The sequence below is a fragment of the Balaenoptera acutorostrata genome, chromosome 17, assembly GCF_949987535.1.
Source record: "Balaenoptera acutorostrata chromosome 17, mBalAcu1.1, whole genome shotgun sequence".
NCBI lineage: Eukaryota > Metazoa > Chordata > Mammalia > Artiodactyla > Balaenopteridae > Balaenoptera > Balaenoptera acutorostrata.
Window position 1 is genome coordinate 29,628,633 of NC_080080.1, and position 22,105 is coordinate 29,650,737.

A 22,105-nucleotide genomic window follows, 5' to 3' on the forward strand; every position below is an offset into this window, starting at 1 on the left:
AATGTTTGAATTCATCAGAGGACTTCCTATGAAACCTTATTGAATTCTAATAGAATATCATTCATTTCTTCTCCCATTGGGATTATGTAAGTAGATTCTTATTTTGAAAATATCCTCTTAATTCCTCTTCTAACTTAGAAATGTTGGCTGCAAAGCCAAACCTGTATCCTTCCAAACTTAAAAAAAAATCCATTGTTGAAGTCTTGGATTTTACTTCTAGGGTCGCAGTTTCTGTATATTCTACTCTTATAAACCCCATGGTAACATCATAGTTTCCATATTCTCAGCAAATTCTTTCTTGTATCCAAGTTAAGTATTGAGTGGCTCCTTTTGCTATTGTCTGAAAGATAGATTGTCAATAAGACAGGCCAAGATTTATCAGACATACAAGGACAGAGTTCAGCATCCCCCAGTCCTGTGCAGACACCTGTGCCCGTACTAGTCCTCTCCTTGGGATATCCCCCTCCAACTGGCAAGCTCCTGCTCCAACTGGCAACTCATCTTACCACCTATTTCTTAGCTCTTCCAGGATAAATTTGATCTCCTCCTTCTCTACCCCTAAGCACTTGGTAGCATGCACATAAAATGCAACTTAAAATCCACAGCACCTTAAAGGGCTCTCAGTGAACAAATCTAGCATAAGTTGAGCACAGATTACAGTAACAGATGATAGTACACTGAATAAAATCTGCGATTCCCTACTGATATAAACAAACAAGCAGAGAAATAAATGAAGGCGAAGGGAAAGCTCTTCCTAACACTAGAACACCCCCTAATAAATGGAGAAGAATGGTGGAGTTATAAAATCACCTTTGATAACCATCAGAAGAATAGTTGATTTAGGCAAGGATCACCAGTGGATGCCAAAACCAGTGTGTGGAAGTTTGAAGAACAGGATATGTATATAGTTTCACTATATCTCCTAAAAAAAAAAAAAAAACTTCTTATAGAGGGAAAAATAGTGACTTTATAGTATAGAAACCTGACCGACACCACCTTAGTCAAGGGATCAAAGTTAATATCACCAGTAATGCAACCAAATTCATCAAGTGCCTCTTGACCTGCATGAGAAAAGAACATAACATCAGTTCATACATAGTCCCCAAAATGTGAGATCAGTCAGCCAAATAGATATTCTGTAAATAACTGATCTTCCAAAATGTCAAGCTCATGAAAGTGGAACTGTTGCAGATTAAAGGAGACTGAAGAAATAGTTCAACCTAATGCAATGCATAATCTTGGATGGGATTCTAGTCTAGGAAAATAGTAGATATAAGGGACATTATTGGGATAATTGAATATGGACTGGGGTTTAGAAAATAGCATTGGATCATATCAATATGGCTGATATTATAAGACAATGTCCTTGTTTTTGGAAATACATACTGAACACAAATTTAGAGGTAAAAGAGTGTAATGTCTACAACTTATACTCAAATGGTTCAGAAAAATAGTATATGCATACATTTATATACACATGCATAAGTGTAGGTATCTATATACACATCTATGTCTGTAAACATGCATACATACAGTTTTGCCACTTTTTTGAGAGTGACCAAACACTATTTACAGTTTTCCAGTAGTGCATATGGAGTTTGCTTTTGGCTTCTGAGGCTTGGAGAGAGTGAAGGAGAATTATGGTTAGTGAGCAGGGGCAAACTGCTCTCAAACTCTTTGTGTCAGTCTGTCAGTCCAGCCTCTTCACTTTAGCGCATCTTTAAAGTCTAGTTTTGCTCATTTGGATGGCGTACGGAGCCTTTCTAATTACATAGGTATGCTTGCTGTGTTACTTCAAAGGCCCCTTGGCCAGGACACAATTTGTCTTCAAAGACAGTGAGGAGAGTGGCCCATTTGCAGGAAATTGCATGGTTTGGGGGTGATGTTTTTTCTTTGAACTTGTCAATTGGAGTAAAGAGTGCTGGCTTTTTGCTGTATGCCCAAACAGTTAAAGACTTTCCATTTATAATTTTGAAGATTTCTCTTTAACCTCTGCCAGAAGAAACCTGTAACTCAGTTTCCCCCATTATCCTTTTTGCTGTATCAGCAGTTTGACTCTGAAGTGTTTTTGTGGATGACATCCTAATTTTGTTGGTTTATGAGACTTAATATAGTCCTAGTTATGTTAGGAAAGAATTAGTATAGTACTCTTAGTGGCTAATCACCAAAAGGAGCTTTGATTATTTTGCTGTAGCTAAAAACAGAGCACAGGGGCAGTGAGCAAATTACAAGAGTACAGCCTAATTTGAAAGAAAGTTCTCACAGTTTTAATCATGGTACAATGCATTTTTTCCCTAGGTGCTGTACATATATCTCTTAATGAGGAAATTAAAAGCATGGCTTTTGAAATCAGAGGTCAGAACTGGATTTAAATTTGTCACTAGCAAACTGTATGAGTTTGGAAAGGTTTCTTAAACTCTCTGATCTGTTTATTCACTTTTGATAAACAGAAATTATGAGTAATAAACATTACTTAGAATGTTTCCCCAAGTTCATTTTCTTTTCTTTCCCCACCCCCATTTTGACTTTTCTCTTTTTCATTTCTTCTTGTTCTGAATAGACATAACTTCTTAGAACAAGAATGGTTAAGCGGCTAGATTTCAAACTGTGTCTAAGGTATTGATTGCTGTGAAGTTAGCAAACTGACAAAGCATGTTAAAATGAACTGTTGATAAATATTAAATACAGACAGTTGATTTAAAAATTACTGAGAACTAAATCCTGTGTAGTTCTGAAGATTTAGTAGTGAATCATTCTGATTTTTATTAGCATAAGTAATATTTTACCCACAGCAACCTACACTGAGTATAATAAAGCTTTCACCTTCTTTTGCATTATAGTGTATTCCGGAATAATTGTTACATAATAATGTTTGTCAACCCGAAGGGTTTGTTAGTGTGTTTTTCATTAAGGCAACTTAAAAAAATTTTTTTATTATCTTTGTTTGAAGAGACCTTTCTCTAGAACAGTGTAGCTAATAGTGTTCATTCTCAACTTTAAAACACAGTGGTATAATCCATGGGAGTTTCCACATCTAAAACACATGGAGTCTTTAATCTGGTTAGTTATGGCACTGGTGGTTCTTGAGGGCTGTGTTTATGACACCAAATAAGCCATCCAGTTGGCTTTCCATTTATTGTTTTAAAATTAAAATCATGAAATAAGCAGGAGTTAGTTTATGTTCTATTAATCTTTGAATAGACAGGAAGGGGAGTTTTTCCTATAGGCAGTTGGGTAGCTCAGACGCTATGGGCACTTAAGTTACAGTACTTAGGAAGTATGCAAAACTATTTTGAAGTAGTGTTAGTATAAGAAGTATTTAAGTACTTTATGGAATAAAAATCTGGCTCTGTTTATGAGCAGTTTGCTGTTTTCTATTTAAATAATTGGATTATCTCCTTGTGTAAACATGGGACCATGTGAAAGTGGTGGTTTCACAATCTTCATAAATGTATCTATTTAGATCTGCTCATGTTGGAGTTACCATTAGCACCAACATTCTGTCAACATTTCCACAGGGTCTTTTAAGTATGTTGTGAAAGTCCAAGCCAACCCTTGGCATGAGTAATCTATACTACACAGCAGTTTCTAGCCACAGTTTAGAGGATCCCATACGTTATAACTTTACGCTTACTTTTCCTCTGGCATTAGAACAGTTTTATGGAGTAAATTTTTTTCTCTGTCACGGATTCAAGCAGGTGGCTTATTTTATACAACATAAAATATGAGTCTTCCCTTGTTTCAAAACATCATATATCTTTGGGAAAATGAGCAATCTCAAACCATCTTATATTTTTCTCTGACTTCATCCGCTAATTAATGTTACTGGTGTTAGCAGTTGTAGAAGCTGAAGAGCTTATGATTCTGGTATTTTGCTCATGTTAATAGTTTAGTTTGGGGATGCGGGTGTTCTGACCCTTAATTGTATATATTCCCCTGTTACCTGTCAGAGTTAACATCTAGCATGGGAATATGCATTAAGATTTTTGTGTCAGAGTTTGTAGCGGGGGTGTGGGGGGAAGAGGAGTAATTCTTACAGGGCTTGGCTTCCACAGTGAGTGTTAATTATAGAAATACTGCACCATTTGGGGAATTGTATATGCTAACTTGAGGGCTCATGATTTTAATTTTTTGTTAGAGTCTATACATAGCTACTTTTATCTTTTATTGTGTCTTTTTACTTGACACTGGGCGTTAATGACTGTTTTTGGAAACCTGTTTCTGGGTCCCATTTAATTCACTCAGATTCTTGTGTTCTACTTCATGTTTAGTTGATCAGTACATAGAACAGGCACATCAAAGTGCTCATTTCATCTTTCCTTGAGCTTCTCTCTGTGGTGCTGAACCCTGAGGATCAAGACCTGATGGATTCTGATTAAAAAAAAAAAAAAACCACTTAAGTACCTTGCATTGAATGTAAGATGTGCATCCAGAAGCTCTTTTGGGAAATCTCTGGCTCCTATCACCAGATGTGCGACCTGCATCTGCTTCAGCTGCTTACGTTTTGGGTGAAATATGTTGAAGGGATACTGCTTTGTCTCAAGGTAAAATGTGTTGAACCGAAGTAATTTTTTCCTCTGATGATTGCAGTGACTGCTTTGGTACATTCTTTTAGTTTCCTCCAGTTCTGGCAGACTCTCTTGAATATTAATGATGATGTGTTAAATTAGAAGGGGAATGTGTTTTATCATGTTCTGGATAGGTCCGTTGTGCCCTCAAACATACTTATGTAAGATTTCATCCACATTTATTTTGCAACCATATCTTAGCTCATCCTCTTTCCTTGACCTGCCTTTATTGAGTATTCTGGGCTTCCCTGAGACATCTTAGTTAATTTATACTTGAAGCATGCATGACACATGCCTCATCCAGGCTTTCTGCTTCCTTGTGATGTGTAAAAAAAAAAAAAGAAATATCCCGTCCAGTTAACCACACTACAGCCATGGTTAATCGTGGTTGTAACTGTACTTCTGAGGTGCCAATCTATAAGGATTATGACTCATGTAGTGCTGGCACTGGCGAGTAGTCAGGACCTTACAATTGTGGTCCTTTTCCTCATTTTTTCTGAAGATGTTAGCACTTCATGTGTTAAAATAAACCTGTAATTCTACTTAACTTTCTCCCTCCATATTTTAAAATCTAGTAGCTTTGAGTCTTTATACAGTGAGAAAGACACTTTGGTAGGAGCAGCAAAATCATCTGATTAAATTCCTTTAATCCTGATGTCATTAAGAATATTCATCTCTAGAGATGATTTCAATATTTTGGGAGGCTTATAAATCTTTAGAAATACTATTTTCCTAAGGAATACTTCTGAAGATAAGGATATATCCAGTCTTTCATTCCTAATTAACATGTTTTAGGTGGATAAACAATGGTATTAATTATCAACTAATAACATTTTCAGGCAGCCAATTAATATGGGTTTCTCAAAGCTAGTACTTCTTTGAGAAGTTAAAAGTTTTGTAAGCGTTTTTCCTAAATATATTGGTGTCTATTGAAGGACTCATGATAAAAGATAAAGAGATTCTGAGAAAATATGGCTTAATTCTACAGGTTATAAAATTTTGGAATTTTTGGCACTTTTGCCCTTTATTCTCAAAAGTTTTTCTAGACTAAACTCCTGTTATTTTACCTCCTCTAAAACTTTAATGGACATTTAGAAATTTATCTCTGTCAAAGCTTTATTAACATTGTTAATTTTAACATCTATTTTCTAAGGCATAATGATTATAATGGTGAACATCCAGAGTGTTAACATTTGTTGTCTTTGCATCAAAGATCAGATTACATATTTTATTTTCTATAAATACTTAAAATTTAATGTAAAACTAAGGAAAGTATCCTAAGATAGGCATTTCTCATTTTGGTCAAATCTTGTGTGGCTTCTTAATTCATGACCTTGATTGCTTAGTTGAGTTTGAGCTTGGGAGTACACATGATTACACGGCTTTTTTATCCCAGTGTTGCCAAGCTGTAGTGGAAGGATCTATGCCCGACTTGATTTGTATAGGATCTGACATGCAAGTTCCCTGTCATTGGTGCCAGGGATAGGGTTTTTGTTTCTAAATATATATCTTGAATTTGGGATTGGGCAGAGATAAATATATTAGCAATTTTATGATAGAATTGATCAATGAAGTTAATAGTAGTTTTTCATTTTTTAAAAAGCTGTTGAACTTGTAACATTATTTAACCTGCAAATATGGAGTGAGGCTAAGATGCCAACAGCCCATTGTTCAGGCCCATTATTTTCAGGATTAGAAATCTGTACTCTTTGTCAGGAATGGATGCCTTCACCTAGCAGGAATTTAGATTTCTTCTTGTTTGGCAGGGCCTACTCCAGAAACAGGGGAACACTTTTAAAAAGTATTAGGAGTATATTAGAAACAGATGGGCACTCAACACCTACATAAAATGTTCTGTGGGATAAAATGTGAATAACTGGGTTTGACTTAACAAAGGATCAAACTTAAAATATCAGGATTCATGAAAAACCAAACTTACTCTGCAATTTAAGAGGAATACAAATCAGATAATTAGAATCAAGAGTAAAGAGTTTTACTTATACTGTTTTTTTCTCCTTATATACTTAGTGATATAAGTAACTGTTACCTGGTTTCTGCCTCATGATTTTTGTTTTCTATATCCATATATTCCTTTCCCTGTCAGGGAGATATGTGTGGATTTGTGTTTACACCACTGTCTAGCACCTTTTTGAAGATTTTTAATGTTTTATGTGATGTATTTCATCTTTAGAATTTTGGGTGGATCTAGATTTAGAAAAGTGTTTTGGTTGGAGTGACGAGGCTCTGGATCTCAGCAGGCTTTAGGGCTGGAAAAGTTGAAGCTTACGGGGAGAGCAAATAAACATGGTCATCAAAGCTGGGAATTAAGATTTGTTTATTCACCTGCACACTTGAATTAAATCTCATAGAAATAGGCAGAGCCATTTGACTTATTAAGATCCTGACAAAATAAATTACTCTAGTCATGCTTAAAGGTCTATTTTTGCCTGGCTTTAGATACAGAGATTGGTGTAGTCACCATATAATGGATGAAGAAGTTCTTGTTGAATTAAGCTGTTGATTTACAACATAGAGGTGACTAGGATAGTTGACACTGGACAACGGTTAATTAAACCAAAAAGTCCATTTGAGGTTTGGGGCACAAAGCTTCAACTTGCCAAAATTACATGTGTTCTTGTCCTTCAGTATTGAGGAGCACGGTTGAAGAAGATTGGGGGAAGGGAAGAGAGAGCACTTAGGTTGGGTGTGGCTCACATCACTTTTGTTTTAAGAGAATTCCTCCTGTGTAGGGCTATAAAGATATCTAAGATATGGACTCAGGTAAGTATTCCCTATTTCATTTTCATTGTCAGTTAAGGTTCAAGTAAATAAAGCAATGCTTTATTGATTTTAAGAATACCTTTTAAAAAATGTAGAGTACAATTTGTTGACTCTGAAATCTTTGTGGTCAGGATGAAAGTTGGCTTCTGATACGTAAAACAAAACAAAAAGCCTTTAATTTATGATGATTCTCTTAGCTCTGTAATTCTCTTTTCTCCATACTTCTTACTACAGAGTGTGATTTATAGTGATAAAGAGCTCTTGGTTTAACTTTTGAACTGAAAGTAAGTATAGCTTCAGTTTTACTTTGTGATGACTGTGGTACAGAGAACCTTCTCCTTAAACTGTTTTGCTATGTATGTAAATCTTCTAAATTCTCCTTTTACTTATGAAGCTAAGTTTGGGATTTGGATAACCTTGATATTACCTTTTCATATTTGTAGTTAAGTTGCAGAGCAAAAGGCAGCCAGTGAACTATTCTTAGACGTGCTGCAGAGGACCCTGCAGTGTGGGGCTGCCTTTGATGCAGCTCCAGCCAGCAGCTCCTGCCCTTGCCTTAGTCTCCTGGTTGCTCCTACATAAGGACTTTTTCTTTCACAAGAGAGTCATAAATTGCTTCCCCAAATATCATGCCACAGGGTCTTTGTGCTTAAGGTGGGTTATGTTCTTAGGCAGCCCTGAAAATTAAAATGAGTTGGGTTCTCCCCAGTCACCACTTCCTCTGCCAAAGCCATTTCATCCATCATACAGCTGCTGAGTCTTCCTAGTTCTGTTCCTTTCATCCCGTGTTCTGCACCCTACCCACCCCACTCTCAGTTTTTACCTCTTCCTTACACAAAAGTTGGTCTGTGTCCTAGTTTTTGAAACTTACATACTCACTCCTTACAACCTGCTCAGGACACTACTAACAAAATGTCAGAATAAAACCTCTTCAGAAGGCAGCTGGGGAAATTGTACATAGTCTATAACCTTATTTCCAATTGGCTATGTGAAAATGCTTTATAAGTCATAATTATTTCATGAGAGTAAGGGATAACAGAAATCCTATGATGAAAATAAAAGCAGAAAAGCTGAGCCAACAATAGAATGTAGAGAGAGGTACGTGGGGAGTTGGGGCACTAAAACTGTCTAAGTGAGAAGTAATGAGGGCCTGACTTATGAGAAGATTAGTGGAAATTACAAGAGGGAGGGTTGGAATTAAGTCTTTAGAAGGAGACATTATCATTAATCTAGAAGAGGAAGAAAACTTTCAGTAATGACCCAGCTACAGGAGTTGGGAGGACAAGAGACTGAGAATGAGGTCTTGAATTGAGGATCTGAAAACCAGTTGTGGTCTTCATAAAAGCAGTGTTGGGGATAATTACATGGGTGGGGATAGTAGGTTGAGGCTGCAGATAAAACTGACACTTCCGAGAAATATGAGTGATATTGGTCTGATTCATTGATATGAGAAGATGCTCACAACTTGATTGAAATTGAGCGAGTTATCATACTTCATGTAAAGTCTGATCACAGTTATGAAAAATACCAATTACATATTATAAATATTGTATATGCGTACACATATAAAGGGGTATCTGGAAAGTTTGCCAAAATTTTATTAGGAATTTTATCTGAGGAGGTGATTTTTCATCTGAATTGATTCTTTTTTGCTCCACAATTGCAGGTTTAAGAAAATAAGGTGGTAAATAAGAAATCAGTTGGGAAGCATAGATAGGTTTGCAAGCAAGAGAAAGTCTCTAACATAGATTCACTATGTAAATAAAAGAAGTTTTGAACAGTTGATAGAACAAAGTCCTGGAATAAGTGGGAAGAAGTAGATCTTAATGGCCAATTCAAAGGGTCATCTTGGCCATGATTTCTGGTCCTGAGTGTCTTGGTTCTTCTTTGGCCCCTTCTCTGAAAGGTTAGACTAAGCCCTTGTTTGGGGATCTCTCTGGAAGAGAGGCTGCAAGAACAAGTCAGGGAGAGCCCAGGAGAAGTGGGGAGAGCATGTTGTGGAACTGAAACCTATGTAGATCTGCTGCAAGTAGTTGTAAATATAGTGGATGTTAAATCATTATAAATAAAGACTGGTGTGGTATACAATGTACTTTGTTGTATAGCTGCTAGTCTGAATACTGTCGACTTGGTATTAATTTTATATGCAATAAAGATTATATGTAGGGCAAATAGGATGTAGTCTCAAAGCAGAAAGTTTCAATAATTGATGAATTTTCTATTCCTTCTCTTATTTCTTTTGTGGGTTAACTCAATAAAATGAAGTCAGTGTGGCCTTAAGCTTATGACCTTACATGAGCTTTTCATACTTTAGAAATTATACTGGGATTTCAGATTGTATCATTTCTGAATTTTATACCAGGGCTAGAAACAGAATTTGTTTTCTTTTAAATTACCATTTTTGTCACTAGCTGTAGTGAACTTCATAAGGTTCATATATTTCAGATACTGTTTTTTATTACATGCTTCTTACCTTTTTAATATTTATATCTTGTTTTGTGCCACAGTTCTTTAAACCTGTTTTCTAGTTAAGTCCCTCTCCCAGTCTACCATTCCACTTGTCCTTAGAATTTTTTTCAGTTTTAGAATTTTAACTTTTCTAATTTGCACATTTTATGATACTGCTTCTTCCCATGTGATTTCTAGTCATTTCATCTCTTCAAATACTCTAAAGATACTCATTTTAAAGTCATTTTCAGATGGTACTGTTATTTCTGATTCTTTAGGTATGAAATCTCTTACTCAGACTGACTCTTCCTCATTGAGGTTTGCTTGCACATTTGATTTGTTCATTTTGATGTTAAGATGGTTTTCCATGAATGTCCCAGGTCTCAGGATTGTAGAAAATTTCTATAGGGTTGTTTAATACTTTTTTCTTTGTGGATTTTGCTGGGTCTGGGCAAGTTTTTTATGTTAACCTCTTCACTTAGGGACCCCATACTACATTGATGATTTAAACTTTGATACAACACTTGGATGTCTCGTAGGTTTGGGGTAGCTTTTTCTTATGGGTTATATTTTTCTCTCCTGTGCTCACGTCCTCTATGCCCCAATCCAGGGTTGGAAAACTCTTCTCTGGCCAGCTGGAAGTGGGGGCTTCTAGTGCTTGTTCCATGGACACACAAGCCTTTACGACTCCAGTCTCCATAGAGACAAGCATCAGCTCTTTACATGCATATTTCTTTTCTTTTTTATATTGAAGTATAGTTGATTTATGATAGTGTGTTAGTTTCAAGTTTATAGCAACGTGATTCTACATGCATATTTCTTGGTCTGGACTCAGGACCCTGCCCTGAGGTCTGCCTCTGTCTGCTGTAGCATCTCCATGAGCCATTCAGTTTGAGCTTCCAGCCTCAACTCTGTCTCTGGGTTTCCTCTTTGTTTCTAAGTTTGGTTGTGTATTAACCATTTTTTTTTGGAGGGTGGCAGAGGTTATTTTGTTTAGCATTTCTATGTGATTAAAGTAAAAGGACAAGAGACACTTGTCTTTTCAGCATGTTGCATTGACCAGAAGTCTGATCATATTCATATTTAAATGTATTTTGTCTTTTTTCTTTTACAGCTAGTTATGTATCAAATCCCATTTGCAAGGGATGCTTGTCTTGTTCAAAGGACAATGGGTGCAGCCGATGTCAACAGAAGTTATTCTTCTTTCTTCGAAGAGAAGGCATGCGCCAGTATGGAGAGTGCCTGCATTCCTGCCCATCCGGGTACTATGGACACCGAGCCCCAGATATGAACAGATGTGCAAGTGAGCAGTCAACTTTTGTCCACCCTATTTTATTGTTTATGCAACTTAGGGGGAGTTAAGTTGAAAATTTTGATTAAGAAAGAGTACAATTTTAATATGCTACAGAAATAGTTTAAGCTTAAACTTAAAAAAAATAAGTGGGGTGGTATAAGAACACTTTTACTTTATCTCTTGTATAGAAGTATATTGTATACACACACTTTTTCTTTTTTAAGATTACCTAAGTATTTTTTCATAGCGTGTATCTCAAACACAAGCATGGTAGGCAGATCTTTGTAAGGCATACTCACTCAGCACTTATCAAAAAATAAAGGGATTTAAATACCTTTATATTGGGAACATCCTCTTGAGTTTACCACAGTATCTGTAGCTTCTTTTTCTCTTATACTTGAGTTTGTAATACTTGAATTAGTCTAATCTGTAATTTAATACATGAATTTAAAGCACCACTGCTGATAAAAGGTGTAACTAAAATATTTAGTTTACTTCAAAGTATTCTAAGTTTAGCAACCACAAAAAGGTTATTAGGGAATGGCATTCTATACATAGGAATGCAAGTACAATTTTTTACCTTTTAGTCCAAAAAGTCACTTCTCATTATATAATTATTCTTAACTTCTGGGTAAATGGTAAAAATTGGAGTTTAAAAAAATGAGTAAGATACCAAAGGAATATCCCCCTTTTTAAAGAGCTCAAATTTTAGTGGATAGAAGGAGAAAAAAGGGGAACATGGAATGAAATGACAGATGGGTAAGATGTTTAATCATAATTCAGTACACTAAGTACTAGATCAGCAGGCAACTGGTGTGTTATGGGAGTGATTTAATTATCTCCAATTAACACACTGTGTGCATGACTGTTAAATCAGCTGAGGTCTTTAGGTAAGAAGAGAGTTTGAATTTTATCATCCAAGGACAATGTTATTTTGGAAGAAGGCAGAACTAGTAGAGGAAGGTTATATAGAATCTGGGAAGAAGAAGCGACACGTTTGTAAAAATAATGTGTTTGGGAAACAAGAAGTCTCCTTTGGGGGTGCTATTGGCATCTTGGCAAGGCAACTTGACCTGCATTGCTGGACATTTAACATTCTTAGTCCCTGCTCGTTAAATCTTCTTCATTCCCCCAAATCACTGTGACAATAAAAAATGTCCCTAAAAATTTCCAGGCACCTCCTAGGGGAGCAGTACCATCCCTGGAGAACCATTGAGTAGTAGGTGCTTAGTGTGAGGTGTGGTTGGAATTGAAGATGAAAAGGGAGGCTTGAGTGCAAATGATAAACGTCTTGAGTGCAATGTTAAGAAGTCTGGATGTTATCTGAGGGTTCTGAGAAGACAGTGAATTAAAGCAATTGCTTTATTTAAGATAATTCTTGCAGAAGTGCAGGAAATGAATTGGAGAAGGCTACTGTAAAATTGCAGATGAGAAACTGTGTTCTGATGAAAGGTTTTTGTGTAATGAATTCCAGAGACTTTTAAAATAGAATCAATGAGACTTAGTAAGTAACTAATTTCACAGAATAAAGAGAGAATCAAATTTGATACTAAGGTTTCTAGCTAAGGTGACTAGGTGAATAGTTTTGCCATTAGCAAGATAGAAACATATGGATTTAGAGGAGATTTGTATGGACTTCCATTTTATGGAATTGTTTGGATTAATAACTAGAGGGGTGCAGCTCCCGTAGAGTATCAATAGATTGGCCATTTTTTTCAAATATGTACCTTATCCTTAAGGTGTATGATTTGGGCTAGCTAGTAACGTGTATCCTCATACCTTCATGGGAGGATGTGTCCATCTTGAAATGGATTCCTGTTCAGATTGCTTTAGACCACCTATAGGGGGGTGGATTTGAGCCCATGAATATTGTGTGTTTTTTATTCCAGACTATCAGTGCACAAGGAAGATAAGAGTGTAGATAGCTCCAGGCATTTATTCCAAGTTCTATGCCTAGCACTCTACACACTGTGTATGGACAATAGGGTGACCATATAATTTATTACTCTACCTGGGACATTGGGGATTGAAAGTGGCTGCTGTTAATAACTATGCAGGGACATTGGGTGTAAAGAACGGCTGTCCTGGGCAAACTGGAATGGGTAGTCATTCAGCAATACCTCATAGTCTTATCAACAGGGTCTTCCTTAGAGAGATACCACAAGGCAGGGCTTAACACAAACATTTTGGTTAAGTTGATCCTTTTTCTCAGAAATGGAGAGGAGAGCAATGACTGTAAGTCAGCCTTGGAAAGAGAATCTACATGTGAAAATGGGTTTGCTATGGTTATACTTATTGTAAGTGAATGCAATCGATGTTGCAGTTTACTGACCTAGAAATCATTACTTATCTGGTACAAGCGGGAAGTGCTTATTAACAAGGCTCCTGTGAAGCAAAGTGAAAGTGGAAAATTATTTCTTAATTCTCAGTATATGACTTCAGATGATTATGGTTCGTTCTTAGTAATATTGGCTCTTTTTCATAGATGCTTGGCATATATTGCATTGTTATTTGTATTCCATACAGAGGATGAGACAGATTTAAATTGGAAAAGCTGTCACAAACTTAGAATTTGAAATCATATTGACTTTTTGTTTTAGAAGAGTAATGCTAGACAGTAGAGAAGATTATACTTCAAGCAACAGTAGTTTTAAAAAATCCTCTAAGTGAAACTTGCTCATCTATTTCCTAATCACTAAAGTAAGATTTCATTGTAAAGAAAAACCTTTCTTCCAAAGGAAGACTTGCTCTATAAAATGTTGGCTGAGGTTGGCTTCTTGGTCCATACAGTGTGGATCTTATAAAATTCAAACATGCTTATTAAAAACCAATTCAATAATCATTTGCGGCATAGTGTGGAAAAAAACATACTACAACACTGAGTTGCCATTGTCTCTGATACTGTTAGGTGAGATTTCTCTCATATTTTCTTTCTCATTCATTGATAAATGCATTTACATGAAAAAGCTTAATTTTAAAAATTGTTATACATACTCCTTGCAGAAAGCTTGGAAATTACATAGACCTTTAAAAAAATAAAAAGCAACAACAAAAATAAATACTACTCAGAGATAACAGAAGTCAACACTTTGGCTTCTATTTTTTTTTATAATCACACCTGTGTATATATACAATAATATTTATTGCTCAGATTAACATTTAAATTTAGCTAGGAATTATAATTTTCTCTAGATAATTTTAAATTTTTTATTGGGGTATAGTTGATTTACAGTGTTGTGTTACTTTCAGGTGTACAGCAAAGTGATTCAGTTATACATACATATCTATTTTTTCAGATTCTTTTCCCTCATAGGTTATTACAAAATATTGAGTATAGTTCCCTGTGCTATACAGTAGGTCCTTATTGGTTATCTACTTTATATATTAGCGCATATATGTTCATCCCAAACTCATAATTTATTCCTTCCCACCCTTTTCCCTTTGGTAACCATAAGTTTGTTTTCTAGGTCTGTGGGTCTATTTCTGTTTCGTATATAATTTCATTTGTATCATTTTTTTTTCACATTCCACATATAAGTGATATCATATGATATTTGTCTTTCTCTGTCTGGCTTACTTCACTCAGTATGACCATCTCTAGGTCTATCCATGCAAATGGCATTATTTTGTTCTTTTTTATGGCTGAGTAATACTCTGGCTTCTATTCTTGAAATTTTGTTTCTGTGCATATTTATGTCTTTCTTTCGTTACAAATGAGTCATCATTCTGTTTTGTAACTTGTTTTAATTTAATGAATTATGAACATTTTTTCATGTCATTAATTATGACTGCATGTTTTCTACTGAACGGATATACCATAATAATCTAGCTAATTATCTGTTGAAAATTTGCTTTTAGTTTTCACCACTATAAGCAGTTATATGAAGAATATCCTTGTATATAGATTCTTTTGCTTATACACACATGTATAGTTTTACAAATTTTTTCTGATTTATTTTCATAAGATAAGCTTTTAAACATAGCATATTTTCCCAGCTTTACTGAGATATAATTGAGATACAAGCATAACATATATTTTAAAGACTTTTGATATATATTACCAAATGGTCTTCTGGGAAAGTTGTACTCATTCACGTCTTTACTAATAGCAGACATTTTCCCTTGCATCTCACCAACACTGGGTATTAGTGACAAAAAGGATAAAATGCATTTTTTTTTGTTTTAATATGCTTTTCTTTGATACAAATGAAGGTAAACATTTATTTTTCTCATGAATATTGGCATTGCAGAATATTTACCAGAATCCTTGGCCTTCTTTTTTCCTCTAATTGCACAACTATTTTCTTAGTAACATAAATAAAAAGCTTCAAGTGAAGTATAACACAGAATATGTTCACAGATCATAAATGGAGCGTTCAATGAATTATCACAAAGTGGACACACGTATGTTACCACCACTCAAGAAGAAATGTTAACAGTACCCCAGGAGCCCTCGTTATATCCTTCCCAATCACTCCCCTTTCTCCTTCTTCAACAAAACTGCTATCCTGACTTGTAACCAAAACCATATAAAAGATTATTCATGATGACACTAATCATACTAGCTACAAATTGGAAACAACTCAAATGTCCAAACAATAGAGTATTTTAAAAAGTATATATAGGGCTTCCCTGGTGGCACGGTGGTTGAGAGTCTGCCTGCCAATGCAGGGGACACGGGTTCGAGCCCTGGTCTGGGAGGATCTCACATGCCGCGGAGCGGCTAGGCCCGTGAGCCACAATTACTGAGCCTGCGCGTCTGGAGCCTGTGCTCCGCAACAAGAGAGGCTGCGATAGTGAGAGGCCCACGCACCGCGATGAGGAGTGGCCCCCACTTGCCGCAACTGGAGAAAGCCCTCGCACAGAAACGAAGACCCAACACAGCCATAAATAAATAAATAAATAAATAAAAATTAAAAAAAAAAAAACCCAACTACTATTAAATTAGATATGGATGTAAAACTGTAAAAAGCTGGGAAAATAGTAAAAATCTAAAAAAAAAAAAAGTATATATAGAAGTAGAGATGAACTACAGCAACATGAAATGTCATAAATAAATCTCACAATATAACATTTGGTGAAAGAGGCTATAAAATAATATACACATTTACATACTTTTCGAAAATAGGTAAAATTAATCTATGGTGCTAGATGGGAGGATTGTAGTTTTTACTGATGTGCATTTATTGAATACCTACTATGTGCTGACTTTGGTACTAGATACCTGGAGGTGCAATAATGAGTAATAACTAGTTTCTGTCCTTGAGTTGCTTATGGCATAGTGCAGTGACATTCTACCAGGGGTGATTTTGCCCATTAGGGAACATTTTAGGAGTGTTTGGAGACATTTTGGTTAATACAAGTGGAAGTGTGCTACTGGTATCTGGTAGACAAAGGCCATGGGTACCACTCAACGTTCTACAGTGCAGAGGACAGCCTCCTGCAGCAAAGAATTATCTGGCCCGAAATGTCAGTAGTTTTGAGGTTGAGAAAGCCTGGTCTAGTGGAAAGATAGTTAAGTAAAGTGTATTATGTGGTAAATGCTGCTAACTATTTAGCTTCCATTCTGTGCCAGCTACTCTATTAGATGTACTTTTTCTCATTTTATTTTTCAAATAAGTGTGGAAAGTAGATTATGGTATTTCTATTCTATGGATGAAGTTACCAACTAAGTAAAATGCACTTTCTAATGGTTGGGTGGATTTCAGCAATGAAGGAGTTACCACTTAAAGAAAACTGTGGGTGTTTGCAGAATTATTAGGATTAAGTATTATAGGTAGAAAAAAGGAAAAAAAAACACATGGAAAGGTATGGAGATGCACAAAAAATCATTCATTGTGAAGTAAGATGCAGGTGGTTGAGTGCAGTTCCACTGTAAAATCAGAAAACTAAAAAACTAGTTAGGTTGGTGGGGACTAGGTCATTGCAGACCTTATGTGATAAATTGAGGTAGTAGAAACATCCTGAAAGCCACAAGTAGTCAATGAAGCATTACAAGTAAGGGAATGATAAAGGTTACGGTTTTTGGAAATATTTTTTTTTTTTAATAGTAATCTTTTATTTGTTTGTTTATTTATTTATTTATTTATTTATTTTTGGCTGTGTTGGGTCTTCGTTTCTGTGCGAGGGCTTTCGCTAGTTGTGGCGAGAAGGGGCCACTCTTCATCGCGGTGCGAGGGCCTCTCACTATCGCGGCCTCTCTTGTTGCGGAGCACAGGCTCCAGACGCGCAGGCTCAGTAATTGTGGCTCACGGGCCCAGTTGCTCCGCGGCATGTGGGATCTTCCCGGACCAGGGCTCGAACCCGTGTCCCCTGCACTGGCAGGCAGACTCCCAACCACTGCGCCACCAGAGAAGCCCTGGAAATACTTTTCTTTTAGCTGCATGGAAGATGGGCTAGAGGGGAGTCTGCAATGAAGGCAGCAAGATCAATCTTCTGGGTAAAAAAAAAAAAAAAATGAGAACAGCTGTATCCTCACTAGACCCTCCCTGGCCAATCTATATAAATTTTAACCTTCTCTATTCCAATATTTCCTTTTTTCCTTCTCCTCTTTATTCCTCCCTCTCTTCTTTGCTCCCTCCTTCACTCATTCCTTCCCTCCCTTCTTTCCTTAGCACTTATGGTTGACTAACACACTGCATATTTTACTTATCTGTTTTATTCACCTCTCCCACTAGAACATAAGTTCCAAGAGGGAAGGGATTTTTAGTCTGTATTGTTCAGGCTTTTGTTATGCAGAATGGTGTCTGACACATACTGGGTGCTCAGTAAATATTTGAATGAATAAATGACCTAAGATAGTTATAGTGGAAATGGAGGCGTGGAGAGAGATATTGAGGAAGAATAATAGGACTTCATAACCAATTGGAGGATGTTAGCCAAAAGTGAAGGGAGAAATTAAGATTACTCTTACGATTTTGACTTGAGAGCTGGAGAGTAGAATTTATCAAGGTACAAAATATAGGAAGAAGAGCATATTTGCTGGAGAGAAAGATCATGATGGTGGAGAATGGTTGGTTTGGGGCATGTTGAGCTTGAGGAAGTATGAGACATCCTGGGGAGGATACCCAATAAGCAGTTAGATGTAAGGGTCTGGAGCTGTCAAGGGAGATCTGAACTGAATTATTGAGAAGAATAAAAGAATATCAACTGAGAGAGAAAGAGTTCTGAGGATTGAAGCCTGAAGAATGGGGACATTTTACAGCAAGGAAAGAAAAGCCTGTGGCAGACGCCATGACAGAATCACCAGGAAAATAGAAAATTAGAGAATGATGTCCCAGAAGCAAGTAGGAAGACTTGAAGTATCAAGGGGTCAATGTCAAAGCTGTACTGTTTAAACAAGAGATGTTGACCTCGATGGGAGTTGTTTCATTGTTAATGTTGGAGTGCTATCCTGATTGCTATGGTTTCAGGGAGTACATTGAGTCCTAGGGAAGCAGCCAGGTGATTGTAGACCCTCTTTCTCTTTCCCTTCCCTGCTAAGCTTGTTGCAAAAGAGTATCTGATGATAGCTAGAAGGCTCACAAATTAGAAAGTCGTGTGTGTGTGTGTGTGTAAGATGGAGGGAGACTTGAATGGGAAATAGCCAGTTGAGGTGGAGAAAGAGAGGGATGATTAAGGCAACAAAATCATTAAAGAGACAGAAGAACATAGGATCCAAAAACCTAAGTGAGGAAATTAGCCTTGGACATTAAACAGTTGTTTAATCAGCAATCTATAAAGTATCTACTTCATGTTAGTCAAGGTTTTTGTTTTATTCATGTACGAGGAAGGGGATCAAAAATACGCTGAAGTGAAAGAAAATGGACTAGTAAAATTTTTTATGTATAAGAAAATAATATATATAATTGTCTTGCCAGAGGCAGTATATTTTAAAAAATCATTTGAAAGCAAAAAATTATGGAAATGAAATTTTGCAGTTCTGTATCCAGTGAACTTGCTACTTTTGTTTTCACTTTGCTATATTTTATGATTCTGCCCTTGTTTTGGCACTTCGTGAGAAATGTCTTTTGAGCCAGGAGAATACTATAGTTTGTTTTTGAAATGAAAAGACATAGGTTTAAAAACTAGGAATTTTGAATGTATAAGAAAATTCAAAGTTAAGTATAACCATCCCTTAATTTGTGAACCCCGAGATCAGTGTTTAGGTGTTTTTAAAGAATTACTGCATGTCAAGTTTGAGTCCTTTTGGAAACCCCTGCCATTCTTGAATCATGCAGTGTGATGATGCATTTGAAAAAAGATCAAGGTATTTAGAATTAACAGAAATATGTTTAAGATGTTTTCAATCAAATCTGGATAATTGTGAACTACAAATAAGGGGACCTATATAATTACTCTGAGTACCATGAAGTCTTTATAATTGTTTAAAGATCTGTGACGATGCAGACCTCTAACAAATGTGTTGATGTAACCTCAGTATTTGTGGGATTACAGGAGAAGTAAAATAAAACTAAAGAATGTCTTTATTTAGAAGATACTTACAAATTGACTGAATACACAGTTGGGTTGCATGTGAAACTGATACAGAATTAGACAACAGTAATATATAGCACCATTACGTAAACTGCTGCTGAAGCACACAGGCAAATGGGGTTGGTGTGTCACATAATTATGAGAGGTAAGAGAAGGGAGAGGTTAGTGCTTAAGTGAGAACAGTCATGAAAGGGTATGGAAATAGTGCAACTTAATTATATTCTCTCCTTCCTTCACCATCTAGCCTGGGTAGCTAGGTCAGTAGTGAAGAGTTAGAGGGTCCAGAGGAAATGAATAAGCATGATGTGTGAAAGTGCCAGTGATGAGACCTTGATGGGAAACCTGGAGATGATAAATGATTGTTACTGCTCCAACTAAAAATAATAATCAAATTTAGGGGCTATTCTGATTACACTTAAAAGAAACCAGAAATGTTCTAAATCATGTATTGTGTTAGAGCTATTTTACTTTAGGTTTGATCTTTAGTAAACTAGCAAATGGGTTAGGGATCATTGAAGGAGCCTATCATATTCTTTATTTTGGAGTAGAGGTTGCACTACAGTCAAGGAAGCGTAATAATGAAGGGGCACTTGGGTAGTTTTCCCGGTGCTAATAGTATGTATTTATGTGGTGAGGAAAGAGAGGGCACACTATAATTTGGGAGATAGTTTAGACTGCTTAATAAAGTGTATAAATGTAGCAAACACTTAATGCATACCTTTCTTACACTATGCAGGGGCAGATGTGTGTTTTTAGAATAAAATGCAAGGGAATACAGTGTGGTACGGATTGTGACAGCAATGCACTGGGTACTCAGGGAACCCATGGATGTCAGCTAATGTGCACTTGGAGATGGGTGAGTCTTAAGATTTCCTAGAGAGTATATTATTATCTGAAATGATCCCAAAGGGAGGAATAGGGTGAGTAAGAGCAAGAGGGAAAAGGACATTCATAGCAGACAGTCAGCTGAGAGTTGGCACATAAAGTTTGAGAGTGGAATCCTGGAAGATGAGGATGGAGAATCCATAAGCTGGGCAGACACTTTACTTGTTTTAGAATATTCTCTAGTGGCAGCAAGGGAGTAAAGTGAGGTGGTTCTTAAACCGAAGCCTGCATCAGAATCATCTGTAAAAACACTGATTGCTGGGTCCTCCCCTAGAGTTTCTGATTTGGTAGGTCGGAAGTGGTGCCCTAGAACTTGCCTTTTTAGCAAGTTTCGAGGTAATGCTGCCATGGCTGGCTCAGAGACTACACTTGGGGAATCACTGCTACAGTGTAATAATTATGTTGTCTCTATCTGTCGCTAATTCGGGAGTAGAAGGCTTTGCCTTTAGTAAAAGACACGTTTTAATATCCTCTAAGCATATTAGGATATTGTGAAGAAATGTGTATTTTCCCCCACGTCCCTCATTATTTATCAATATCAAAATCACTAATCATATATCTGGCATGGACTCTACTAAGTTGACCATGGTAGAATACACTGGCTGTCAGGTCAGGCTTCTAATGCTCCTAACTCTCTACTGATCCCTTTTCTGCCTCCTTCCCTTTCTCATAACTCCCTCTTCCTAATTCTCTAAGATTCCAAGTATTCTGGCACATACGGTATCCTAATTTATAACTGTGTCTTGATATCTTAGAATCTAATTCCCTTATGTTTTGATTTTGTGGATAAAGGTTTTGACAAAAGATTCTGATTGAAATGTGGCTTCTACATGAGTAGAAGCATTGTAAACCTTTATTTTGGACCAGACTTTGAAGGCAAGAGCAGGGGAGTGTTAACTGACAGAAAAGCGGGATCATGGTGACTACTCAGGCGGAGAGGGGCCTTCTGTTGGTGTTGTCTACAGCTGTCTACAGAATGGAGATCAATCAGGTATTCTAACTTACTCTTTGACAAGGGGTGAGCCTCATTTTCTGAGCCCCAGTGTCCTTATCTGTAAAAACTAAGGGAGTCTATGAAACCATTGCTCTAACATTCTGGGATTCTGAATGCCTTCAGAAATCACTGCTTTTTGTTATTCCAGCCTAGCCCCTCTTCTCAAACTCTGGGTGGGAATGGCTATTCCAATATTCTCTTAACAATCCTATGTCGAAGATAAATATTTGCATTTTACCATTGAAAAGATAAGCTCAGAATGGTTCAGAAGCCTACCCAAGGACACACAGTATGAAGCAGAGCTGAGTCTAATTCCTGTGTTTCTTTAACCATGCCTTTCTGCTTCTCTTGGAGAAAAGAAAATAACAAAAATCACATTATTAGATAAGTTTTAGAATCTGTCTTTTTTTGGGGGGTGGGGGTGGCAGGGGTAAGGTCTTCACTTTCAGTTGGCATTCTTTGAAAGAGTACTTTCTTGAGCTGGTTTCTTCCCCGAAGAGGGACCTTGCCTTGGGGGCCATTCTACGGAAGGTTAACAGGTTACTGCCTGCTGGAGAAAGCTTATTGTCCTAAAGTAGCTTGACATTGAAAGAGCTGCTTCTAGCCAGTTAATAACCTGACCAGAACTTGATAAGGTTAAAGAATAGTTCCTTAGAGGGA

At 36.7% G+C, this 22,105-nt stretch overlaps 1 protein-coding gene across 2 annotated transcripts in view; it reads left to right on the forward strand.

Moving 5' to 3' along the window:
• The window catches only part of RSPO2 (R-spondin 2), a 167,463-nt gene that overhangs the window by 61,294 nt on the left and 84,064 nt on the right, over positions 1-22,105 (forward strand). Inside the window, exon 2 of one of the 2 annotated variants that reach the window (XM_007188773.2) lies at positions 10,912-11,100. The exons of the other annotated variant lie outside the window; for it this stretch is intronic. Coding sequence (XP_007188835.2) covers positions 10,912-11,100 — 189 coding nt within the window. The remainder of the gene's footprint in view (positions 1-10,911; positions 11,101-22,105) is intronic. 2 annotated transcript variants of the gene reach the window in all.